General features: G+C 41.6%; 1 protein-coding gene across 1 annotated transcript in view; it reads right to left on the reverse strand.

Annotated features, from left to right (window-relative positions):
* Positions 1-686: 686 nt before the first annotated feature.
* The window catches only part of LOC147428144 (uncharacterized), a 115292-nt gene continuing 89686 nt past the window's right edge, over positions 687-26292 (reverse strand). Inside the window, exon 3 of the mRNA XM_086496806.1 lies at positions 687-821. Within this exon, the coding sequence (XP_086352932.1) occupies positions 687-821 (135 nt within the window). The remainder of the gene's footprint in view (positions 822-26292) is intronic.

Here is a 26292-nt window from a genome sequence, read left to right on the forward strand (position 1 = left end):
GGACTTGCTAGTATAGACCCATAGCCCTGCATAGCACACTTCCCAAGTTGGAAAACATGTGGTTGCACCATCATTGCCCAACCCCCTTGTTGAACATTTATGTTCAACCACACATAGGCTTATTGAACTTTAAAATTGAAACTCCAAATAGACACTCCATAAACCATAAAACACCTACCCTATGTACATGACCTATCTCCTGATACCCACCACCTTTGCTCAAGCAGGCTGCCCAAACCCCTGCATTACCTACCATCATCCACCTGTATCAAACACTTGACTTTGATCTCGTCCATCCACTTGCAACAACCTCCTATAGTGTTGCACCAATGCATATAGCCAACTGCATACCTGAACTGCCAACAACATAGCTCCATCACTCCAAGCACTCGTTCGAAAATTGTCCATCTCCAATCATGCATCAACAAGCACCTTATCACTCTCATTATCCATACCATCACCCACACTAGAAATATTCAATTCTCTCGTCCATCCATGTACTGACGCGACCTCTATGCAAGAGATATCCTCTAAAGGGAATTGCAATGATACACATACTCCTCCACAGCTACTTATGTTAGCACAATCATAGTAGCAGGATATTGCTCATCCAAAGGAAACCCCACTTGTAGAGGGGCAAACCCTTGCATCACCTATATCCTGACCAAAGATTTACCAACGAGCACCTATGTCTCTTCATCCACATCACTCATTGGGTCATCAAATCCCCAATCGACTTCATCTTCAATGTATGCCTGGTCAAAAGATCCTGTATTTATGGCATCAACATTGCAATCCATAGGCAACTGCAATTGCTCTCTCTGCTTAGCATCTAACACATCATGAGCACAAGAAAAATTCCCAACCCCCTTGATTTTTTATTCATCATCATCCTCTCATTGCTAGGTAGTAGATAGCATGAGAACAAACAAGTTCAATTACCCCTAAAAGTACCTTAGTGATAATCACTCAGGAATCTTATGGCACCAATATTAAATCTATAGGTACTTTGGAGATAGATAATAGCCTTTAGAGTACCTAACAAAGGTAGTAATGGAAGCACCATGGGAGTGAAGAGGTTCCTTATGTACTTTGTAGATAGAAAAAGTCTTAGAATTTACCTTGCAAAGGCCATTATGGAAGTACCATGAGAGTCCAAATGGGTTCTCTAGGTACTTTGTAGGTAGAAAGGGATCATAGTTTCCTTCAATGGTTCTCATGGAAGTACCATGATAGTAAAGGGGCTCTCTAGGTACTTTGGAGATAGAAAAGTCATAGAGTATCATCTCAAAGGTAGTCATATAGTACCCTCTAAAAGGTAGTTATGGAGTTTTGTGATCTTTGACTAAACCATTAGTCTGACATGCTCTCAAAGGTACTCATGGAAGTACCATGACAGTAAAGGGGCTCTCTAGGTACTCTCGAGATAGAAGTCATAGAGTACCCTCTCAAAGGTAATCATGGAGTCTCATGATCATTGAATCAACCATTTTCCTCACCTGTTCTCAAAGGTACTCATGGACGTACCATGACAGTAAAGGGGCTCTCTAGGTACTCTAGAGATACAAAAGTCATAGACTACTTTCAAAGGTAGTCATGGAGCATCGAGATCTTTGAATAAATCATTAATCTGACATGTCTTTGCATTTACCATTTTCATGTGCACATAGTTCTCCTATAGGTATAAGAGTAATACATTTCTAGCACTTGAACCATCTAAATTTTATTTTGTCCTTTGTTTTTATCCCTAGCTACATTGATTTTTATTGTAAGCCTCTGATGGGTTTCACTTTTTCTTTCACAAGGGGAGTTTTACAGGAGGTTCCAAATGCAATAGCCACACATCAAGATCTCTCTCAGATGTTTTGAGGGATTGAAACCTTGGTTTGTTCGTAAGCTGAAAGACCGTTACACGTGATGATGTATTGCCGATATTCAGATGATATACCTCAAGGAAGCATTCAACCACATGAGACAAAGCAAAATAGGAATGGAAGGCAATGCTTGTGGCTGCTTGTGTGCTATATGCTTTCCAGAAGAGGATCCAAGTAACTGTCAAGCTGCAACATACACATACACTAGTGTGAACACACTAATTGAGATGGTGTTATCTGCAAAACCAAGTGAGTCTGCATTTCATAAGCTACCTTGCTTGAAGGGAGAATGTCCTGAATGTGGGTCAGAGAGGTTAATGCTCTATCCAAAAGAAAAATTTGAAAATGTAGTCCAAATTTTAGTTAAGTTGTTTGAAGATGTTGGCTCAACCCATTCTGAAGGCGAGAAGCACAAAGATCTTCTAGTGAAGAAAATGGGATGCAAGGATTTCACACCTTTCCTTCACAAGCATCTGACCACTTACATCCGGAAAAATTTTATTGCTCGTTGGCAATCTCAACAATTTAAAGATTGCATTCAAAGGTTTCCTAGAGATGTAGTGGTCTTTATGTAGAAGTAAGTGGAATGTTTTTGCAAGGCATATAGATAGAACAAGCAGAAACTAAGAGAAGCATAAAAGTTCCAGCTAGATTTAATGAGAATGCTTCCACTCGAGTAAATTTCTTGATTCTAGAAGGTTGTAGCACTTAGTTGAATAGAATGTTGATGTCTATTGTATCTTTATTTCAGGTTCAAAAATCTAAAAGTCAAAAGTTAACTTCATGGGATAAGCATCTGGGAGTACTTGCTAATGTATACTAATGTTTCTTTTCAACTTCCTTACACACTATGTTCTAAACAATTCACACTTGATGTTTTTGTTCTAGACCATTTACACTTGTTTTTTGTGATGTTTTAGGCTTGTAGCTTACCAAAATCAACAAAAGAATCTATTGCTATGAAGCTAATGGGGGAGAACAACATAGACTTGATGTACAAACAACTTGATGACTTTCTAAGGGGTGTGTAGCGGAATAAACTTTGGAGAAAATTACTCTTTTAATGAGCAAAATGAGATCCAATCAATGCATTGGTACACTTCACAAGTCACTATCTTGGTGCACATCACATACATTTGAGGCAAGGAAGATAAGGTGTTAAAATACACACATTTCTACATTTTAAATGATAACGATCATGACACGCTATTTGTGTAGCATTGCTTGCAGCTGCATAGTGTTTGGCTGCAAGAGGAAGGTTTCAGCTTTGTGAAGCAGAATTGGGTGTGGTGGGATGGATGTGCTGCTCAATTCAAGTCATCTAGGCCATTCTTCTTTGTGTCAAGGTATGCTAAGTTTTCTTCCACCTTTGATTAATGGTTTCAAGAGATTTATTTCTACCCAGTAGCATAAATAGTCATTGAAATGCACATTTCTACCTATAGTTGAAGAGAGAGAGAGAGTTGATATCTACCAATTCTTTTGTCACCAAGAGTTTCACACTTTCTATCCAATTTTGTGTCCCTATGATTGCTGCTGGATGAATGCACACTAGCTGAACCCACATGAGTCACTGCCTTCTTTGTCATGGTGCACATTTACAGAGGAGTCCTGATTCCCCTGTACAAACAAGCACAATGCTCAGTAAAATAAGAAGAAGTGAGAGAGAAAGAGAGAGAGAGAGAGAGAGAGAGAGAGGGGGGGGGGGGGGGGGGGGGGGGGGGGGGGGGGGGGTGGGGGGGGGAGAGCATGGTGTACTCTACATGCGAGGTGAAGATTTTTTGCTACCATATACATGTGATAGAGTTGAGTCTGCTCAGACTTTTGATTCGGACTCATTTCGGCCTCCGTTTCCACTACAGGCAGGTCTGCACGGGCGATTTCGTCATTTTGTGCAAATTTTTTGTCATTGTCGTTTTTTGCATAGTAGGTGCCTTACAATATTCTATGGATTGTGCTATATAGCACATGTTGTTCCTGCTTCCTGTCTCCTCTTTTCGGGCAGTTTTCACATCAGGTGCAACACTTACCATGGTTGACAACAACACAGATGTGTTCAAGATGTTTGCTGCTGAGGGCAGGTTGGATGGGGACAATTACCCTATGTGGGCTTATATGATGCAACATTTTCTTGTGTCAAAGGGCGTCTAAAATATTGTGCAAGGCATTGATGTATGTCCTGGTTCTAAGGATGTTGGTGATGTTGAGGATGTTTGCAGGTCTTGCTACAAGGATTGCTGCCATTAGAGTTGTTTTGCCTACGATAGAACAAGCTCGTTGGGATGTAAAGGATACGAAGGCTCATGCATTGATTGTGTTGTCTATGAAGTGCACCATTGTTCCTCACATTCGTTCAGTAAAATCTGCAAAACAGGCTTGGGATATTCCAACAGGTCTTTATGCAAGCCGCAATGAGGCTAAAATTGCTTTGCTACGTTGTCGAGAAATTTGCGGTCTTGCCAGGAAAGCACCGGGCTTATGGCTGTGAGAGTTTGTGAGAGAACTCAACAAAAACTATATGAAGGAGTTAAACCATAGATGCCATGAAGACTAGGGTTTGGAAAGAAGTGCAATCAAAGAAGACTCACTCTTTCTCTCTTGCATTCACACACACAAAGAAAGAACGCAAAAGAGAATGTCAAAACAATACGAAGATGAAAATATCAAAGCTATGGTCATCTCGTATCATGGGTAATATGAAAGGGTTAATGGATGAGTTAATGGCATTCAATCTTGGCTGACCAAATAGGCTACGAATTGTTCTTTGGAATTGTAGTTTTGTGCTTACCATAATATATATATTTTTTCTAGTGATTGGGATTAATTGTGTGTACAAATCCTCTTGGTTCATAGCAAGATAACTACGCTTACATCAAAAGAAAAATTATAGTCTATGAGAGGTAGTATGATGGGATCCGGTGATAGAAGTATTTCATTGAGCCTTTCAGGGCCAAAGAGAAACACTATACGTTGTTGAAAGTGTATTTTACGGCTAATCCATACGTTAATTCTAATAGATCGTACAGAGTGAAAGCGATAGAAATGATCATCATGTGGGTTATTCATCTAGGATAGTATGTGAGAAATGTAGATATGAGAGAAGTGAAGAGATGAGAAGTTTCCCTCCCAAGCCCTATTCTTGCCCGTAGGCAATAAGGATACTGCGGGGAGAGATGTACCTGTAGCAAAGAGAACCTAGAGAGGATGAATTACTAAGAATGAGAGAGATAGGTTTGGTTAAGGAGATGAGATTAGATACATATATATATGTTGGATTAGAGATGAAAATGAAAACAACAAGAAATCAAGAAAACATCAATGTAGAATACATCTTACTTGAAACCCTTCGGCACCATTATTGATGGGAAAGAGAAGAAGAGTGGATAATTCCACTTTGATTGATACACCAAGTGCAAGAACTTCTTTGATTAGAGTTGATCTTCCAAGGTTAGCTTGTTGCAAGAATGGCTAGTCTCCCTTTAGGAGAAAGTGTAGGCTTGGGCTTATGTTAATGGCTAAGTACAATTAGGCATTACTACTCACTCCCTCGAGAATTCCTCTCATCAATGGCTTGAATGCTTTTTTTCCTTCCAAGGAAGAAGAGGTCCCCTTTTATAGGTGAAGGGAACCCCCAAGGGTTTACACAAGAAGAGAGGAGCCAGTGTGAACAGGAATTGGAAAAGTTGGAAATGAGCTGCCCCTGCATGATGTGGGCAGACTGGGGTCCAGTATTTTGATCATATCTCCTCAACCGTGGCTCCAAATAAAAAAGTAAAAATATGGGCAAAAACTTCAGCTCATTAGCTACGATTTTCATTTTTAAATTGTTTTCCAATTTGTATTGGAACCTTGTGTAAAAAATTCATCAAAATAGGGTCCATTTATGGCAGCAAAAGTCTTCATGTGGTCTTCTTAGCCTAGACTTTCATTTAATTCACAAGGACACCTCATGCCATATGAAAGCATGACATTGCTCCTTGACAAAGTTTTGTAATCATGCTTGCAATAATGCATTAAAATAAGTGTATCTTTGAAATCATGCCACCTAGTGTCCCACTAGGATTTGATTCTCTCCTAGTAGCTATTTAAAAAGAAATATAAGAAAAGTATAAAAAATACGTAGAATATATATATATTGGAGTTTACCCTAGATATAGGATTTAGCTAGGGTGTGAGATGATAATGAAATAGTAGAAATAAAGAATCAATGCTTTTTGCCCCAAGTTAAAGAGGCGGAGCTATTGATGCTTTTCCCATAGTATTTTCTGATGGTAAAGTGAGGATAGGTTACCCTTGAGAAAAACAATAGGATGAGATAGAAGGCTTATTATTATACTTAAATATTCATATGTACACTATAGGAATATATAATTATGTATCTAAAAAAATACAAGATAGATCTTGTAGCATGCGTTCCCACTATGTACGTGTCACAGCACGACATCCACCCCCTCTAAACCTGCACATCCTCCGGTATGTGCCACATTGTCTCTTTGTAAGATTAGACCTCTTGTACATCTTCCTTGTCTTCTTCTTCATTGGATGATTCCAGAGCTTCATGTTCACTTTGATCTTCACCTGTGTTTTTCTCTTCTTCCTCATCCATATCTTCGAGATCATTGTCTCCTCTTCTCTTAAACATTTTAATCCTTTTTCTTGCAATGGGAATCTTTACTTCTGTACCATCTAGTTCAGACAAGCTGTAAGTAGCATTTTCATGCACATGCTTTACAACATACAGTCCAAACCATCTTTTTGAGAACTTACGCATGACTGTGTGCTAGTTATCAAGGCTACTATCATACACTAAAACCCAGTCACCTTTGTCAATTGCTTTGCTCCTGAGTCGATGTCGCTTATCAAAATAGTCCTTGTTTTTAAACCTTGCATTTTTGAGTCGTTCTTTTGCAGCTTCAATGTCTCCAGGTCTTCTCTCTAGCTGCCTTATACGTAGTGCAAGGAGATCTTCCCTACTAAGCCCCTCTTGCCAAGGTAGTACATTCCATGCGGGAATTGTATCCTCAATCGGCATCACTGGCTTTTGACCATGCATTAGCTCGGTAGGCATGTAGCCAGTTACTGAGCTATGTGTTGTACGATCAACCCATAAAGCATATGGTAACAATTTTGGCCACTCACCAACTCTTCCTTCGCAAGCCTTGGCCAAAGCTTTGATGATAGGAGGATGCCCTCTTTCACTCTTTCCATTGCCTTCAGGGTTGTAAGCTGTAGTAAGAGAAAGCTTGATCCCTAATCTAGAAAAGAACTCCCTTGCTTCTTCGGCATCCAGTTCACCTCGATCTGCAGTGATTTTTCCCACACAACCATAACGGCAAATCACCTCATCAAGAAGGAATTTGCACACAGCTTCTGTGGTCTTAGCTCTTAATGCTCTTCCTTCAACCTGGTTAGTTAGGTCCTCTCGTGCAAGAACCAAGTATCTCATCTGCCAGAGTCTTGAAGGCATCGTGATTAGATCCACAACCCATTTATAGTGCATGGCTAGTGGATATGTAGGGTGCAATCCATCATGATGTCGAACATTTGAATACATTTGACAAGTTACACATGACTCTACAAACTGAGATACATCTTTATACATACCCTTCCACCATTATTTTTCTTTCAACTTGGAGAAGGTTGCCCATCATGATGTCGAACATTTGAATACATTTGACAAGTTACACATGACTCTACAAACTGAGATACATCTTTATACATACCCTTCCACCATTATTTTTCTTTCAACTTGGAGAAGGTTTCCCACACACCCCTGTGTCCAGCCCATAGACTCTCATGAAACTCTTGCATGAGCTTTACTTGAGTCTCTTTTTTACATATAACCCGTTGTGGTGTAGCACCCTTTTGTTTAGGATGCTTCCACAAGTAACCATCCCTTAAAAAGTACCCATATGCTTTCCTGCGTATCCTCTTGAATTCTTGTTCAGACCAATCATCCTGTTTTGTTAGAGTACTCAAGTACCTTCCAATAGAAAGCCAATCACCTTCATAAAGATCTTTCAAGAACAATTCAAGTGAATTAGTCATGCAGACATTGTTACCTTTGACATGAGAGATAGAATAGAATTTTGTGCCTACATCATCTCCCTCATCAATCATTTGTGACTCATCTTCATACCTTGCCCTTGATAGCATATCTGCCACTGTATTGTCTTTACCTACAATGTGCTTAAACTCGGTATTTAAGGACTTAATGTAGGCAATCCACCGCAACATAGCAATGTCTGGTGTTGAGCAGCTTGTAAGCATCCCAAGAAGTGGTAGACAATCTGTTTCTACAACCACACATGCACCAATTAGGTACTCTTTCCCACTTTTCAAGGCTGTAACCATACCCCATAACTCTCTCTTTATCTGTGGATAGTTTCTTTGGCGAGCACTTAGTACCTTTGCTCCAAATCTTACCACATACCTGTGTCCTTCTTTGTCATCTTGCCCTATTGCCCATCCAATCCCTGTAGGACTGGTATCTACTGTCACAATCACTGGCCTTTGACACTCATAGTCTACCTTTCTCAAAGTCATTGCTGACTGGAGTAACTCCTTTAGCTTTTTCATGGATTTTACATGTGCTTCTGTCCATTTAAACTTTTGATTCTTTCTAAGTAGCTGATAAAGAGGATCAGCTACATGTGCATAATGTGGAATCCAAATAACATAGAAGACACATGCTCCCAGAAACCTTCTAACCTCAGTGATGCTAGTGCATGTTTCTTTCATTCTTTGGATGGCATCTACCTTTGATGGACAAGGTTTCCTACCATATGGCCCGCACATGTGCCCCACAATGAGCACTTCTTTGACACCAAACATAGACTTTTTCCCTGACAATGTAAGATTCACTTCTTCCAACCTAGACAAAATTTTATCACAATCATTTATGTGATTTACCACAAACCTGTGACATCCCTTGAGATCCAAAGGTTCATCTTTGTCACTTTCTTCACATCCTTTGATAGGCAAATCATCAATGAAAGGCATTGTGATTTGAGGAATAAAGTCACGTAAGACCTTATTCATCCCATTCATCATATGTGCAACCGAGTTGGTTGCTCCCTGTGGCAAGGTACACATCCTTACCAAGCCCAAAGGTGTCCTCATGGTTGTCAAGTATCTGCTTTCGATTGCAAGCTGAAATTGATCATACCCTGAGTAGAGATCCCCCATTGAGTAGATTGCCCTCCCTGCAAACGCCTCTGCAAATTCATCCACAATTGGACCTGTTCCTACATTTCTAATTGTCACCTTGTTCACTGGTTGCATATCTTGGATGAAGCGTAGAGAACCATTCTTCTTTGGAACTGTGAACCACCTGTTTGAGTATGGAGCACAAGAAGGCTCCAAGATTCCCATTTTGATTTTCTCATTCAGTAGCTCTACTAACTTTGGCAAATGAGCCTTTGGAACCGGAATAGGCCTCAGATTCCAAGGCACATAAGGTATTGTGAAAATTACCATAGGAGCTACAATATAAGGATCAACACATCCTATCTCATGTGGCTCAAATGCAAAAGCCTTACCATGTTTTGAAAGCATTTCTTTGAAGCACTTTGTCTCCTCCTGTGTTAAAAACTCCTCGCAACCAATCTGCAACTCTTGAAAGGACTCCTTTGTGAAGGTATGCCCGATCTTTTTAGGATTCCGCAAACTTGGTTGTAAAGAAGCCTGTTCAATCTATTCCCTGTTGTTGGGTGGTAAGGGTGAAGCTACTAGTTTCACCTTCTTTGCTACACTCTTGTATTTAGTTTCAACATGGACTTCTGGGCCAACTTTTTGGCTTTCTTTAAAGGCTTCTATTACTTGATACATTTCCATAGAGCAAACTTCCACAAATTCATTTTCAAGATGCAAACTAGACCTCATTATAGCATCAAGCTCACCCATAGTATCTACAAAAGAAACTTGTTCACACAAACCCAAAACATTTTCAGTAGGCTTTAGCAACCCACTCTTTTTCATGCCTATTTGTACCTTATGCACATATTGCCTCTCATATCTCTTCAAATCTTCAAGTTTTGTAAAACATACTGATCCATTCCTTGTTACCAAGGAGCTCATCGAGAAAGTTTCACCTATTTTTGGATCAAGCAAGACCCTTTTTCTTTCTGTACCACTGCAATCCCGCTTTACAATGGTACTTGGCCAAAACCCATCATTTCTCTATGATCATGAAACTCTTTGCTTACCTTTGGTAGAGGATGTTCTCTGAGGTTGTCACGATTTCTTTCATGGTTTACACAGACTGTGAGAAATTGGACAGCTCGTTTACCATCTTTGCTACGCATTCTAGCATATGCTGAACCATCGTCCATTACCTTTGTTTCCATTCGAACTCCCACAATGTAGGGTTGTCCAAGGATGAGATGATATGAAGATGTATCCTGTACAAAGAAGTTTTGGTCAATCTTTACATCACCTATTGTTACCTTCACACCTGGACATGCTGCATACAATTCACCGGATGAATTGTTTGCCACTTTTACCATCCAACCATGATCTGTGTCCATTGGCCATTTGCACTTGTTGTAGAGACTCTTTGACATTATGTTTATTTCTGAACCATGGTCAATCAAGGCAACAAATGGCTCTTCAAGATCACCTACCTTGACCAAAGTTTCTGTAGTAGCCCTTGCCCAATGACTTCGTGAATAGTAACTCCTAGGAATATCTTCAACTTCTTCATCATCATTTGAGAAATGCACTTGCTTCATTCTCCCACTAGATTGGTAGCATCCTACCATAGCTCCATCATTCTCCTTATTTTGCAGTTGCATCCCTTGTGTCTTTGAGGTTTCCCCTTCAACCTGTGGACGAGAAACTTCAGCAAGGGTTTGCCTCTTCCTCTTGATGATGTCAATGATCTCCTCGTGGAATTCACGCTTTGCAATGCCAAGAACTTCTCCCAGAGTAAACTCAATCTTGCTATTCAAGATCCTTTCCTCCAAGACTTTCTTTAAATCTGTAGCAACCTCAATATCAGATTGTAGTTTATAAGTTGGGCCTTTTGTCTTACCTTTCGTTGGCTCTTTCTTCTTTCCTGTTGTAGACTCCTCCATGGGTACTTCAGGTGGAGATGCTCCTTGTGTTGAGGGTGTTTGAGAAGGCATTGAATCGCTTCTTCCCCCACTTCTAGAAGCTCTTTTTGATGGTCCTTCATCAACATTCTCACGTCTGCGCTTCTCTTCTACAATTGCCTCATTTTGTTGGCATTTTGTAATGTAGGCATGCACTGACAATGAGTCCACTGGATCATTCCATCCTGTTTCTAGACGTATGCAATCACTTGCTTCATGTAGAATCTCTTGTGTAAGATTTCCCTTTTTAGCTAATTGCATGACATTTGGCCAAATTTGACCATGATGGTCACTCACCTCTTCATCACAAAAATGTTCAATTTTTACTCCATAAGTAGCTGCCTCAACTGAAGAGGTGGCATGCTTGGTTGCCATATCTTCAACTAAGGTTTGCATTCCCCCCTTCCCAAAGTTAGTTCTCAAGGGTAGACCTGTCTCTCTTAAGTGGATTTTACCATCCTTAAAAAAGACAACATCTTTTGACAAAGCATCACTAAAATCCTCACAATCCCTTCTTACATGGTCTGTACTATCACACCAAATACATCTATTAACAAACCCTTCTTTGGGCTGTTGTCTTTGCCTAGGAAGTGGCCCTGATGGTTGGCCTTTTTCTTCAAGCTTTGCAAACTTCACCTTCAAGTCACGCATTCCCTTCACAAGCTCATCTAGCATGGACTCATCAAACTTAGGAGCGATAAAATTAGGCTTTACCATTTTGTCAGAAGTTGAGGTGGAAGGACTTGTAGTGTTTACTACCATCTTGTCCCTTCTTCTTTGTCGTTTGGCAAGCAGTGAGACAGCACCTTCAACCTCATTCCAGTCGGTCTTTAGTCCTTGCTCAGCATCTTTATCTTCAAGAAGAAGCTCCAAATTTTCTTGAAACTCTTTACCTGCAGCTTGTAAGAAAAGATCTGTCTTCTCTGCATCTAGTGTGGCCCTTTCTGTCCTAGTGAGTTTTGCATAGCGCCGCTCAAATTCCCTAAGTAGCTCTGTTATTGATAGTCCTTGCTTTGGCTTGACTACCCATTCTAAGAATGTCCTTTTGGTCACTCTCTCCGAGTCCTCCATGAAATATTCCTCCTTTAAAGCTACTTTGAGTTCTTCCCAATTTCTCCCATGCCCATCTTTAATTGCCCTAACATGCTCCCTAATTTCTGGAGCAACAACTAGCTCAAAGCTTTGAATCATCTCACCTTCTGACACGCGATGCAGCTCCATCTCCTTCACATACTCGCGTAAGTACTTGGTTACATCTTTGCCATTGAAATGATCCATTCTGTTGACGACCGCTTGTATGGCCTTCATTGCTGAAATCTCCCTTCTTTCAGTGGCATGTTGTTGTTGCATGAACATTGCAAATGCTTAAAACATTTGCATTGTTGTTGGGTAAAAATGCATACCCTGTTGCTCAACATGATCACCCATGGTTACCCACAAACTCTCACCCTGGCAGTTTCGCATCGGATTCACCAAAAATATGTCGAGAAATTTGCGGTCTTGCCAGGAAAGCACCGGGCTTATGGCTGTGAGAGTTTGTGAGAGAACTCAACAAAAACTATATGAAGGAGTTAAACCATAGATGCCATGAAGACTAGGGTTTGGAAAGAAGTGCAATCAAAGAAGACTCACTCTTTCTCTCTTGCATTCACACACACAAAGAAAGAACGCAAAAGAGAATGTCAAAACAATACGAAGATGAAAACATCAAGGCTATGGTCATATCGTATCATGGGTAATATGAAAGGGTTAATGGATGAGTTAATGGCATTCAATCTTGGCTGACCAAATAGGCTACGAATTGTTCTTTGGAATTGTAGTTTTGTGCTTACCATAATATATATATTTTTTCTAGTGATTGGGATTAATTGTGTGTACAAATCCTCTTGGTTCATAGCAAGATAACTACGCTTACATCAAAAGAAAAATTATAGTCTATGAGAGGTAGTATGATGGGATCCGGTGATAGAAGTATTTCATTGAGCCTTTCAGGGCCGAAGAGAAACAATATACGTTGTTGAAAGTGTATTTTACGACTAATCCATACGTTAATTCTAATAGATCGTACAGAGTGAAAGCGATAGAAATGATCATCATGTGGGTTATTCATCTAGGATAGTATGTGAGAAATGTAGATATGAGAGAAGTGAAGAGATGAGAAGTTTCCCTCCCAAGCCCTATTCTTGCCCGTAGGCAATAAGGATACTGCGGGGAGAGATGTACCTGTAGCAAAGAGAACCTAGAGAGGATGATTTACTAAGAATGAGAGAGATAGGTTTGGTTAAGGAGATGAGATTAGATACATATATATATGTTGGATTAGAGATGAAAATGAAAACAACAAGAAATCAAGAAAACATCAATGTAGAACACATCTTACTTGAAACCCTTCGGCACCATTATTGATGGGAAAGAGAAGAAGAGTGGATAATTCCACTTTGATTGATACACCAAGTGCAAGACCTTCTTTGATTAGAGTTGATCTTCCAAGGTTAGCTTGTTGCAAGAATGGCTGGTCTCCCTTTAGGAGAAAGTGTAGGCTTGGGCTTATGTTAATGGCTAAGTACAATTAGGCATTACTACTCACTCCCTCGAGAATTCCTCTCATCAATGGCTTGAATGCTTTTTTTCCTTCCAAGGAAGAAGAGGTACCCTTTTATAGGTGAAGGAAACCCCCAAGGGTTTACACAAGAAGAGAGGAGCCAGTGTGAACAGGAATTGGAAAAGTTGGAAATGAGCTGCCCCTGCATGATGTGGGCAGACTGGGGTCCAGTATTTTGATCATATCTCCTCAACCGTGGCTCCAAATAAAAAAGTAAAAATATGGGCAAAAACTTCAGCTCATTAGCTACGATTTTTATTTTTAAATTGTTTTCCAATTCGGATTGGAACCTTGTATAAAAAATTCATCAAAATAGGGTCCATTTATGGCAGCAAAAGTCTTCATGTGGTCTCCTTAGCCTAGACTTTCATTTAATTCACAAGGACACCTCATGCCATATGAAAGCATGACATTGCTCCTTGACAAATTTTTGTAATTATGCTTGCAATAATGCACTAAAATAAGTGTATCTTTGAAATCATGCCACCTAGTGTCCCACTAGGATTTGATTCTCTCCTAGTAGCTATTTAAAAAGAAATATAAGAAAAGTATAAAAAATACGTAGAATATATATATATATTGGAGTTTACCCTAGATATAGGATTTAGCTAGGGTGTGAGATGATAATGAAATAGTAGAAATAAAGAATCAATGTTTTTTGCCCCAAGTTAAAGAGGCGGAGCTATTGATGCTTTTCCCATAGTATTTTCTGATGGTAAAGTAAGGATAGGTTACCCTTGAGAAAAACAATAGGATGAGATAGAAGGCTTATTATTATACTTAAATATTCATATGTACACTATAGGAAATATAATTATGTATCTAAAAAAATACAAGATAGATCTTGTAGCATGCATTCCCACTATGTACGTGTCACAGCACGACAACGTAAAGAGCTCGAATTGAAGATTATGCGTGAAGAAGAGGATATGGACACTTTCCTTGCTGGTATCAAGGATATCAACAAATTATTTTTGCAAGTGAAATCATTTCAGACAGTTCCCTTGTGTAGACTGTTCTTGATGCCTTACCAGATTCTTACTAGACTTTTGCTAGTACTTGGAGACTTATGACCCAAGGAAATCTTGAAGTTGTCAAGTTTGATGCATTATGCACATTGCTGTTGCAATAGTCACTTTCCAAAAAAAAAAGGACTAGGTAGCGCGCAGTTGAACAGGATTTTATTGCTTCTCAAAGAAAGGGTGGTAATAACAGCAATGCAGCCACTTCTTATGGTTATGCTGCGAGTGGAAAAACTTATGTTCCTAATTCTTCTACTGATAGCAATTCATCTGGAAATTCGGTGATAAGGACAAAAAAAAGATGTGCTGCCATTATTGTAAACTTGTGTCAAAAAAGTTACACAGAGATATTTCTATGTAAGTTTGGACTTGAGGATTGCAAACCTATTGCCACTCCCATGGAAACAGGTTTGAAGTTGAGTCTACATGATGCTGGCAATCCTGATGATGTCACTCTTTACCAAACTGCTATTGGATGCCTCATTTATGTATGAAAAATGAGGCCAGATATTCAATTTACAATCTCATAGGTCAGCAAATTTATGCATAGCCCAGGGTCTAAGCATTGGTAGGCTATCAAGAGGATTTTCTGCTACCTTAGTGTCACTTTACATCTTGGCTTGTTTTATCCCAAGGGGGGATCATTGCCGCCAAACTTACATGCTTTTTCGGACTCAAGATTGGGCTGTTTGTTTTGACATGCAAGTGTTCACAAGTGCTTTTTGTTTCATGCTTGGCAGTTCATGTATATCATGGTTGAGTAAGAAACAACCTACTGTGGCCACTTTGAGTTGTGAGGCTGAGTACATAGCAGTCTTCACAGCTATGGTTGAGTGTGCATGGCTCATACGCCTTATGGCTGATTTGGGTGTTGGACAGGACACTGCCAACACTATCGACACTGATATCAGAGCGCATTGGCAGTTGCAAGGAACCCAGTTTTTCATGCTCGCACAAAGCACACTGAGGTGCATTACCACTATGTCAGGGAGAGGCTCTCAGCAGGAGAGATCATCTTGGCTTATGTGCCAACACAAGACAACCTTGCAGATCTTTTCACAAAGGCATTGTCTCATGAGAATTTCAAAGATTTCCGCAAATCTTTGGGCTTACTCCCCTTTGTGGAATGATCATGTCCTCAGGGAATGGCACTTTCCTTTACTCATGTGCCTGCTCTCGTTCACCACATCACTCCAGGGGGGGATTTGTTACCATATACATGTGATAGTGATGTGTGTGAACACACTAGGACCACCAGGGCATTTTTTCCCTCTTAAGGAGGGTTTTCCCTCATGCATTGTATATATGCCCATTCATTCTAGGTATATCTATCCTTCCATTTCACACTAAGAAACACACTCTCTATTGTGTGCCTTGAGCTTCCTTCATCTTCTTCAAGTTGTGTGCATTTCCCTGCAACCCTAATTCCAATATTTTGTTGCACAGAGGCCACAAGCGCATGCACTTCTTTCTCGCTCTATCCACGTCGGGTGCAGGAAATCGAAGTAGCACATAGAACACTTCTTGCTTCGGAGCTTTGCATGCAACGATGTGAGGAGCCATCCCGTGAGTGAGAATCTATTGCATCATGGACGGGAGAGGTTCAAAACATGCTGCCTTCTTGATGTACCCTTTTGCATTTCTTTGATATTTTTCACATCTCCAATAAATATAGACAAGGGAACAAATGAAGCCTTAGAAGCACCTCAAAACCACCTAGATATGTCCTAAAAATTGACCACCTTTTCATGCTATCACCCCAATGAGAGAATAAATAATTCAAAACCTGCCATCCATTCGTACACATATTCATTACCGTTAAAAATTGGACCCGAACTCTGCCACATCCTTAATAAAAAACAGATCACCAATGAGCCATCATTGTGCTCCTCCATGGCGGCACCGGAAGATGGAGATGGGGAATGGGGGAACACACCCAACACACAACACAAGGCCTCTCTATAGCTTAGGGAACCCACATAACCCTTATCCTCTTGAGAAAAACACCTTAAAGAAACACAATTCCACTAGCATTCGACTGCTCGCACACACACCAATGCTCAAACATGCTCATTGAGATTGACTACCCACACACAATTCATGGATTACTTTGCAGCACACACCGTTGTCGCACACATAACCCTTCTCTCACTTCCATTCCACTTACAAAAAGGGCCCAGGGGACACACACATCCACATCAACACCACACAAAAGCATAAGAAGTAAAGAAGAGGGGCAGGGGAAATGACGCGTGAGAAACACTATGGAAGATTTACCATGCTCAAAAACCACCATATACGGCTCTCCTACAACAAACGATGCACCCACTTTGTCGCCTAGCAAAAAATCTCACACTTAGGGCTTTGCAGGCACACACCTATGCACAAAGAATCCCACCAAAAAACACACTCCTCGAGTTTGGCTCTCTGCAGGCACCAAGGGTTTAGGGCTCTCGCAAGAAATCCTCTTGGCCAAAAGCCTTAAAAATGTACAAAAAATGACTTTTATAGGGGTGTCCTATTCATTTTGGGCATCTGCACCCTCGTTGGACCAGCTAGCACCTTGTTTTGGAAAATTCTAGATCTCTTTGCATGCTCTAGCTCCATCAATTATCTTATTTGCACTTGAGGGGGGGCACTAGCGACATCACTTGTGCCCCTTACTTTTTTCAAATTTTTATTTTATTTTTTCTCTCACCTTACCTCTTTTTCCACACTTCCCATTTAGTTCATTTTGTTCGACACTTAGAAGTGCTTCTTTCACCGGCTTTGACCATCTTAAATTGCCACCCTTAACCACTTTGGAGCTCACCTCTTGAAGCCTTCGAGACTCATCTTTCCTTTCTCTCTCACATGCCCTCCCTCATGCCCCACTAGTGATGTTGCTAGTGGCTTCCTTGCTCTCCACTTCAAAACAGGGGGACTTATGAGGCCTTGCGATCGATCACTTATGGGTCTGCGACATCATCATTACAAGGTTGCCACCGTTCTTGATATCCGACCATTCCCAGCATTTGTCATTGGTGCTCATCTGTTGGACGGATACGCCGTGACGGACGTCAGCACAGCGAGAACTCACCTAACATGTAATGTCAACTAAGGACGAAGCTCGACCCACAGGCGCATGGAAGCAAGCATAAGGTGTCAACCTACACTCGACCGACTCCTAACTAATTCCTACAGAGGTCTCTACCAATTGTCTAAGTCACAGCCTTCAAGAGTGCATAAGAGGAAACTTCCTACAACGCTTTCTAGAGCCGAACACCCATCAAACAATCTCGAAACACCATAGAACTTGAAGAAGACCCTACTAATACCACTAGGTTGCTCTCCCTAAGGTCTATGAACCAAAATCCCGACCCAAAACACCTGGTGCACAAACACGTAGGATGTCTGGCCGAAATCTGCAGGTCTTCTTTTTCGAAATCTAAAGTGCCTAACGTGTAGTTCTACTCAATGTGAACGCGTGGATATGCTTCAATTCAAAATTGGACAACGTATGCTCACCCAAACACCCGATGAAGCTCGTAGAAGGAGCTCGCAAAACCGGACCGTACTCGCGCAATGTAGGTATCGGCGCGTAGCTCTCGTCGGGGGCAACAAGTTGCACTTCTTTGCACTCGATTCCGACCACCGGAGCACATGTAGTGTCAAGATGAAGCTCACACTCTCAGACTTTAAAACTTCTTTTTTTTAAATGACAAAAGGTGTTTTTCATTAAGGTCAAAAAGTGGTATATATACCTTACAATTTCTCAAACCCTAAATTTTTAAAATTCAACCATCTACTCAATCTAACTATCAAAACTAGGATACAATCTAGAAACTTCTGTAAGTCCCAATAATTACAAGGTGAAAAATCAAGTTTTCCTCAATGAATGAATAATTACAAAAAATAATAATCCTTCGAGTAGTTACTGCCGTGGGGTGTGTCTAGCTTCTAACACTCCCCCCCTCCTTGCTCATGTCGCCCCCGACATGGCCTTGATCTGCTGCTTCATCATATCGTTTCTCGCATCTTTAGCAGTGATTCGTACCTAGCATGCAGGTTCAACATTGTTGGGCCAAAAATGTCAGTATTTATGGTGAAGAAACCTGTATAGAATGCTTCTTCAAAATCCTGGAGGTGATAGGATGGTAGAAACATTATCCTTTGATACAACGTATGCATCACCTCCTTGGAAGGCTGACCTGACAGATCATAACCGCATTCTGTATGTATCCTGGAAGAAGAAGATGTTGTCGGTCACCTGGCCTGGCTTGAAGGTCTCGAACATTGCTAAGATGGTTCTGCAGATTTTCGTCATCATAATGCATGTAAGGTCAGGTGAGCCAGTGAACAACTTTATGGCGCCCGTGAGGGTTTTCACCATGTATTGGACACTTATTCTCTCACTTGCCTTCAAGCCCGGCAGCTTGGGGTAGTTCAGCCAAGTGGGTTGGCTTCTTTGCAAAATTTCCTACGCTTTCCACGTCCTAATCCTTGGCAGAGGACAGAAGCTGAGGTTGTCTCTGATATTTTTAGGCTCCTCTACCAAGTGGATTAGGTATTGTGGGTACTTTGTAAGCCAGGTCTTCCTCCACTTTGGCTGAGAATCCACAATGAGCTTCACCCCTTCTAGTTTTGATGTATCTGCATTGTAAAGAGGCACAGCTGGCTCTTCTCTGATCCGCTTGTTTATGGTAGCTGCTTCATATTTCAGCAATGGATATGGGAGAGAGGGTTGAAGCCACTCACGCCTAAAGTTGCCGACGTCGATCTTCTGAATGGTCATAGATTTGAAGACCCTCTGCTCCCACTCCAAGGCTTCCTTTGTGGTTTCCCTGAGCTCCACCTCTATTGCTTTACACAATTTTTCTTCCTCTTCTTGTGTTAGATCATGTGGCTCTTGAGAGGATCCTGCTAGGATTTCCTCTTGCATAGGCGTGTCCACAGGATCTGCCACATTTTCTAGGTCAATGCCCTCACTGGCGGCTGGCTCTGTGCTCTCTGCCTCTCCTCCTTGCTGGCCTTTCAACTCCTCAATTTGCATGAGGAGTTTTTGCTTTTCCGTTTCAGCTTCTCCGCCCATATTCACGAGGAGGTCATTAAGTTCGGCATTTATTCTTTCCGCCTCCTCGAGATTTCTCTTCATGCTTTCCACTTCCTCTTGCAGGGCTTTTTGGCCCTCTTCCATTCTCGTTTGCATGACTATAGAACCTTCTGCCATCATCAATCTCTGCTTTTTCTCTAGAGTCAGCTCTTTTTGAAGTTCTTGCATTTGCTCCTCATAGAGTTGACTCTCAGTCATGATTTGAGTCGAGCTAGTAGCTCTGACTCTAGCAGGTGATGCTCGCAGCCTCTGGATGGTCTGATCTTTGACCTTGAGTTGGTCTTTGAGCTCTAAGACCTCATCCTGACTTGCTTCTTGATCTATCTCTGCTCTTTCCTTGGCGTTCCTCATGGCTTCTAATTCTTTCGATTCTTCTGTCAGCTGTAGTGTCAGATTATCTCTTTCTTTCCCGGCATCTAGCAGTGACTTGCTGAGCTGTTGACACTCTTCTTCAACTGCTTGCATTCTTTTTGCTGCTGCCTGATTTGCTTCTTCCATTGCTTGGCAATTTTTTAGTGCCCTTGCCAAGCTGGCCTGTAGGTCAGCTTCTCTCTCCTTGTGCCTTTGGCTTTCTGTCTGCAGAGAATCGACTTCCATTTTGATCTTTTCTTCAGTGGCTTTGAGAGTTGTCATCTCTTTCTCTGAAGCCATGGATTGTGCCCTCAATCCGGCTAGCTTTGTCATCACCACGTCCCAGTCATTGGAGGGCGGGTGCAGGTCTACCGTGTCTATAGCAATTTCTTTTAGCTCCACTAGCCTGATGCCTTGCATCTGTTCTTTAGGCCCTGTCCTCGCCAAGTCGAATGCGACTGTGGCGGCTTCTTCCTTCGTATAGCCTGCAACTAGCAGATCCAAAAATGCATAGTAAGAATCATCTAATTCTTTTTGCTCAGTGTGAGGCTTGGCCTTCGCTTTTGGCTCAGGATCTTGTCTTTGCTCTTGCTCTTCTGCTTGCCTTTCTTCTTGTTTGTTCTCAGCCTCCTTATCTTCTTGTGGAGGGCTTCTAGGAGGTGGTGAGGGCGGTGGGGATGGCTGTGGGCTGGGTTTAGGGCTCGCTGGTAAAGATGCAGGTTTGCCGTTTAAGTCCTTGTCTGCTTTTGTTTTTCTTTCTCTTTCCTGGCTCTCTTGCTCATCCAACAGTTTCTGTCGTATTTGTTGTACTTCTTCCTCTGTGAAAGGGACATGAGGAATGTTCTCTACTGTTGCAGCATCAAGAATCTCAAAATTCTTGATATAATCTTCAAATCGGTCCCTTTGCACTCTTCTGGATGAACCGGATATAGACTCTAGAGATGGCTTCCAGAGTTCGCTTAAATCACCCTTGAGGGCTCTCTCCGCTCGAAAACTCTCCATCAGACTCTCTAGTCTTGCCGCTTTCTGTGACCTTGTTTCTTTGGCCGGCCTTTGAGCAAACTCCTTCTTCCCTTTCTTATGCTCGGGCTGCTCCTCTTGGACTGGCTCTAGCCGTATTTTCAATCTTTTTGCCACCTTTGGTGCCCTTTGTGGCTCATCTTCCTTGTCTTCTTTTACTCTCAGCCAATCATTCTGAGATGGGGGGTCAGGCCACCTTCCTTTTGCATGTAGTGCCCCATAAATCACCTTGGTGATCAGTTCTCCTGGCACTATATAGGTTGGATTTTTGTTGCCCATCTTTACCAGGCTGTCATGTATATATTCCGCATAGTTGATTATCTTTGGGGTGCCTTTTGTCATTGCCCAAGTGAACGTTGTGGCAATTGCACCTGGCGGCATCTTGTACTTATGTGGCCTCTTCGTGCACATGTGGAAGTACTGGTTGTATAACTAGCTCATGATTGCCACTTTTGGGTTGGCAATGTCTTCAAAGGTGTAATTCGCCTTTTTCTCTTTGTACACCTTGACCTCATCCCTTCTTTTTTTTACACTATCCCCTTCGTTGGAGAGGTCTAGTGCATTGGCTACAACCCGCTCAGTGATTATTATCTCTATTTCTGGTCTGCCTTGTAAAGCTGTTACCTTGGCCACTCCATCCTCTTTGATGCTTGTTACAAACTCCTAGACTCTTTTGATGTCCACCCCTGCCGGTATTGCTTCGAGGTAGTTGTGGAGATCAATCTTCTCCAAGTAGCCGGACATCTTGCTTCGTACAAACTCATTTAGTTCTCTCGGCAGCATTGGCAGCTCTATAACATTGCCTTCAGTGTCTTTGAACACTCCCTGGTAGATCTTTAGGTCGTTGGACTCTAACAGATCCTCTTGTATCCAGGTGATGGTGGGCTTTAATGTTCCTTCTGAAATGACAAAGGGTTCCACTTCTTCCAGATAATCCTTGATGGTCATTCTTTTCCTCTTTGCCGGTGACTTCGAAGCTGCCATAGATCCTGTTGCACTCAATAGTCCGAAGTTAGCGTTTTTTCCATATTAGCTGCGAAACTGAGTTTTACTTATCCAAATGACTTGAAAATTGAAAATAAAGCTTAAAAGGAACTTGTGAAGCTGTGCATGTGCTCACAGTGCAAATCTGGCCAAAAATTTCCATCTAGACATCCTACGTGTAGCATGTCTTTTTCATCAGAATTGGTTCATACTTGACATGTAGGTAGTGTAAGGCTCATGAAACATGGCTATATGCTTGGATTTGAATTTGGATATCAAAAAGTGGATTTTTGGGTTGATTCAGGCTTTAGGTCACAATTTGGGTAGAATGTCCATCATAGGTAGCAATTGATGTCCAAATGGGTTGAAAATTGGTATATGGGCTTACTACACCATGGTATTGGCTCCCATGATGTCATTCTTTGCACAGAAGGCTAAATTTATGCTGGAGACATCCTACGCGTAGGATGTGTTTTTCATCAAAATGACATGAAACTTGTTCTGTGGGTTGTCCTTGGCCTATGGAACATGGCCATGTTCTTGGATTTGAATTTGGACAAGATTTGATGCTTGTAAGGCTCTGTGTGGTGTTTTTGGGCTCAAAAAAGTGTATCTTGAAGGTGTTGGGGTCAAAAGTGATTAGAATGGCTTCAAACTTGATATATGGGCTCCTGATGATGAGGTGATTGGATCTGGAATGATAAAACATCCCTTGCATGTCAAAAAGTCAAATAGACATCCTACGCGTAGGATGTCTATTTCATCATTTTTTCCCTCTGACCACACAGATTGTTTGTTGATGTGTTGTGCAATTTTTATTGGATTTGGACAAGATTTGGTAGGTCTATGGCCCATTATTACCTCTATGCCCTAACTTTGCGTTTTTTCATGCATATGAGGTCAAATTTGGTCCAAATGTGATGAAACTTGGTGGATAGCTTGCAAATGTCATTCAGAACATGTGCATGATGAAAAATGTTGGAGTTTGTGCCCAAAAATGCCCTTAAGACATCCTACGTGTAGGATGTCTCCTGGTGATTTTTTCATTGTTGGTGCTCCCAGTGCTTGCACTTGGCCCCCCTAAGTCCCTTTTAAGCCTAATTTCAACAAAAAAGTCAAATGGATAGAGAATAACTCCCTGTGTGGACTTCAGAGCCTCCGAGCCGTTTTCTTACTTTTGGAGTGCTTTTTGGCGATGAAATTTCTTGATGTTGGTCTCCATAGCTTCCCGATCCCTCGAGGATCCTTGCCGTATGGTTTTTGTCGACTTTGGCTTCACCGGAGCTCCATTTGGCAATTTGTCACTCTAGAAGCACCCGTGGTTGCGTTTACATACCTTTGATGATTTGTGGTGGTCTACCACCATAGGAATTGGTTGCTAATGGTCTAGGAAAGTTGCTCGTGAAGTTTGGTGGCAAACGGACTTGCGGTTGGCCGCAAGTGCAATTTGACGCTTTGTGTGTCTGATGCCGTTTCTGAAGTTTAGTGCCGCTTTGGGTCACTTTTTGGTCATGCGGGTCATATAGACTTGTCGAGCATGTCGAGATGCTCCTACCCATGAATTTTGGTAGCATTTGGTTGCCGTTTTGCCAATTTCCCATTTGGTGGCCTCTTGCGGGTTTCTGGGAATTAGGGTTTTTCGCGATGGTTTCCTACTGCCTTTGGACATCCAGGACTGGTCTCCTAGACTAGGGTAAGCTGCCAATGAAGTCTTGTTGCTTTCGGGTTAGCCGTTAGGCCGCCGTCTCTACTTGTAGGTCTCTACCGCCCGCTTTGTGTGTGATCCCTACGCTAATTTTCGCGACATAATGACAAACATGCGCGAAAATCTCAAGGTGGCGAGCCTACCTCTCATGTCTGGAGCTAGTCGGGTAGTCGTGCACGTCGTAGAAGCTGCTAGAAGGTCGATCCGCTCTAGGTGGCAGAAGCTCTCTCCACAAAGTCAATAGTGAGAATGAGCTAAAAATGGGGTGGAAATTTCTTATAATGGAGGTCCCCGAACCACTTTTCATGAAATTTGACATGTTCTCTTATCTTCTTGCGAGATGCGGTTTAGGCTCAAAAATTTCTTGATTTGGACTCCATTTGCTCTGTTTACCAGAAATTTGGCATTTTGGTCAAAATCTGGCCAAAACACGCTTTCCGCTCCAGTCTCATAATTGCACCCCCACTGCACCATAGGTTTTCCTATAGTCACTGATCATCCCCATATATTTTGTTTTTCATTACGACTATTTTTCACCTGCTTTTTGTATTTTTGAAGTTTTTCTGCCGAAAACTAGCAAAATTAAAAGGAAAATAGCAAATCAAACCCAGAAAATCCCCAAAAATCATAATAAATCACAAACATCACTGCCAATCATTATATACACTTGCATGCAATTTGTTTTGGCCGGATTTCTCCGTTTTACCAATATTTTGCCTGAAAAATGTCTATTTCTACTTATATGCACACACCTAGGGGCTTGATTTGGCGTTTGGCCCCATATACATGTAGCTTCATGCTATATAAGGGCATATATACTTGGGTTACTCCAGAAAATTTCGCAATCAAACAACAACCCTTAAAATAGTTGAAAATCATGCCCTTTTTTGCTGCTTCTGTTATTGGTTCCGCATTTGAGAGTGCCTCTAGAATGCCTCCCCCCCCTCCTAGCTGGAGTCCTCCCGGACGACAAGGTATCACCGTGGAGTATGTGCCGTGCATAGGTTGAAAAAGTTGTGCTAATGCCTGGCCGATTAATGTGGCCCTACTTTATGCATACTCGGTCAATGCATGGAAAAATTAATGCTGTGCAAGAGAAGGGAATAAGCAAGATGCTTATTGGCATTCGCCATCGACGTTTCCTACTTTCTTTGCAAGTAACAGCTGTAACTCTACTGCTCTCTGTTTAATTGTCTTTTTTGCAAAGGGCAGTTGCTTTGCCGAAACTGTTGATAGAGTCGTAGCTGTTTCTAAGGAGAGAATTGGCTGGGCCGGAATGGCTATGGGCCGTATTGCCTTTGCTTACCATTGGTATTTTGTTGCTGCCGGTTTTTGTAGATGGTTTGGCACTTTCTTGTTTTCCACTGGTTTGTTGTTGATTGGCATCCACATAAGTCGATTTTCCTTTTTGAAATGCGGCTGTCTACCTTCCATTGTTGCCTGTACTGAAGGGAGTTCCTTTTGCTTTTGCTTTGGTATCCAAATGTGAGTGACATTTGGGATATGGCTAAGCATTTTCTTTGGGATCCATATCTGTTTTATGCCCTTGGTTTTTGGTTGAACCATCTTCTTCGTTGGTATTCTTTCGTTGCATTGTTGTTTGTCCGAGCATGACATTTCTATCCTTCCGCATCCATACTTGTTTTCCTTGTGTTGGTAACCTAGGTTGTTGCATTGTGGCCAGTGACTTCATATGTTTGTAAGTAGCATGGGTGGATTTTACCTAATTGTTGGTCTCGGGTATCATGTTGTTCTTTGATGGCATTTGTACTTTTGGCTTCATTTCCAGTGATTGCATGGCTTGCAGTTGATCATTCTGGTATTGCTGATCAAAGTCTATCACCTGTTGTTCATGTTCATGCTGAATTTTTATTGCCTTTGCTTTCAAATCTATTTGCACATTGTACTCTTTTTGCCAAGGTTTCCCCAGCATCATTGGGTGTTGTGTGCTTTCATCTGTCACCACATAGAATTTGTGTGGGTAAAGATATTGATGTATCTGTACATGCACTATAGTCCATCCCAATGTTTTCAACGGGTGTGATGTGCTACTTTCCAGCACTTGAGGAGTAGGATGAAGTTGACCTGTGACTTTGAGCTGTTGGTATAATCCGTAAGAGATCAAATTTGTTTGAGCACCCGAATCAAGCAAGGCTGTTGATTCAACTTGATTGCTGGCCACTTTGACCGCAATTATTGGCTCCACTGTTTCTTCCTCCAACTTTGTCAGTCGAATGGCATTGATTCGCAATGGTGGTCCACTTTGTTGTTGTTGTCGCAGAAGCCTTCTTTTTGCAATGCGTTCTTGTGCTTCGGCTTGAGCTTCTTCTCGTAATCTCTCTTTTTCCTTCATTCTTTGTTTTCCTTGATGAATTTGTTGGAGCATCTCCTGTGTGAGTGGTAGATGATACCTCCTCAGTCGAGATCCACTAATCCAGTTTGGCATTTCTTCACCTGCTAATGTAGCAAGCTTGACAGCTCCACTTTGTGATAGATCACTAATCACAAATGGTCCCCTCCCTCGCTTTTTAAGTTTCTTAGCATGTT

The sequence above is a fragment of the Adiantum capillus-veneris genome, chromosome 23 (genome assembly GCF_014529385.1).
Source record: "Adiantum capillus-veneris isolate H3 chromosome 23, ASM1452938v2, whole genome shotgun sequence".
NCBI classification, from domain to species: domain Eukaryota; kingdom Viridiplantae; phylum Streptophyta; class Polypodiopsida; order Polypodiales; family Pteridaceae; genus Adiantum; species Adiantum capillus-veneris.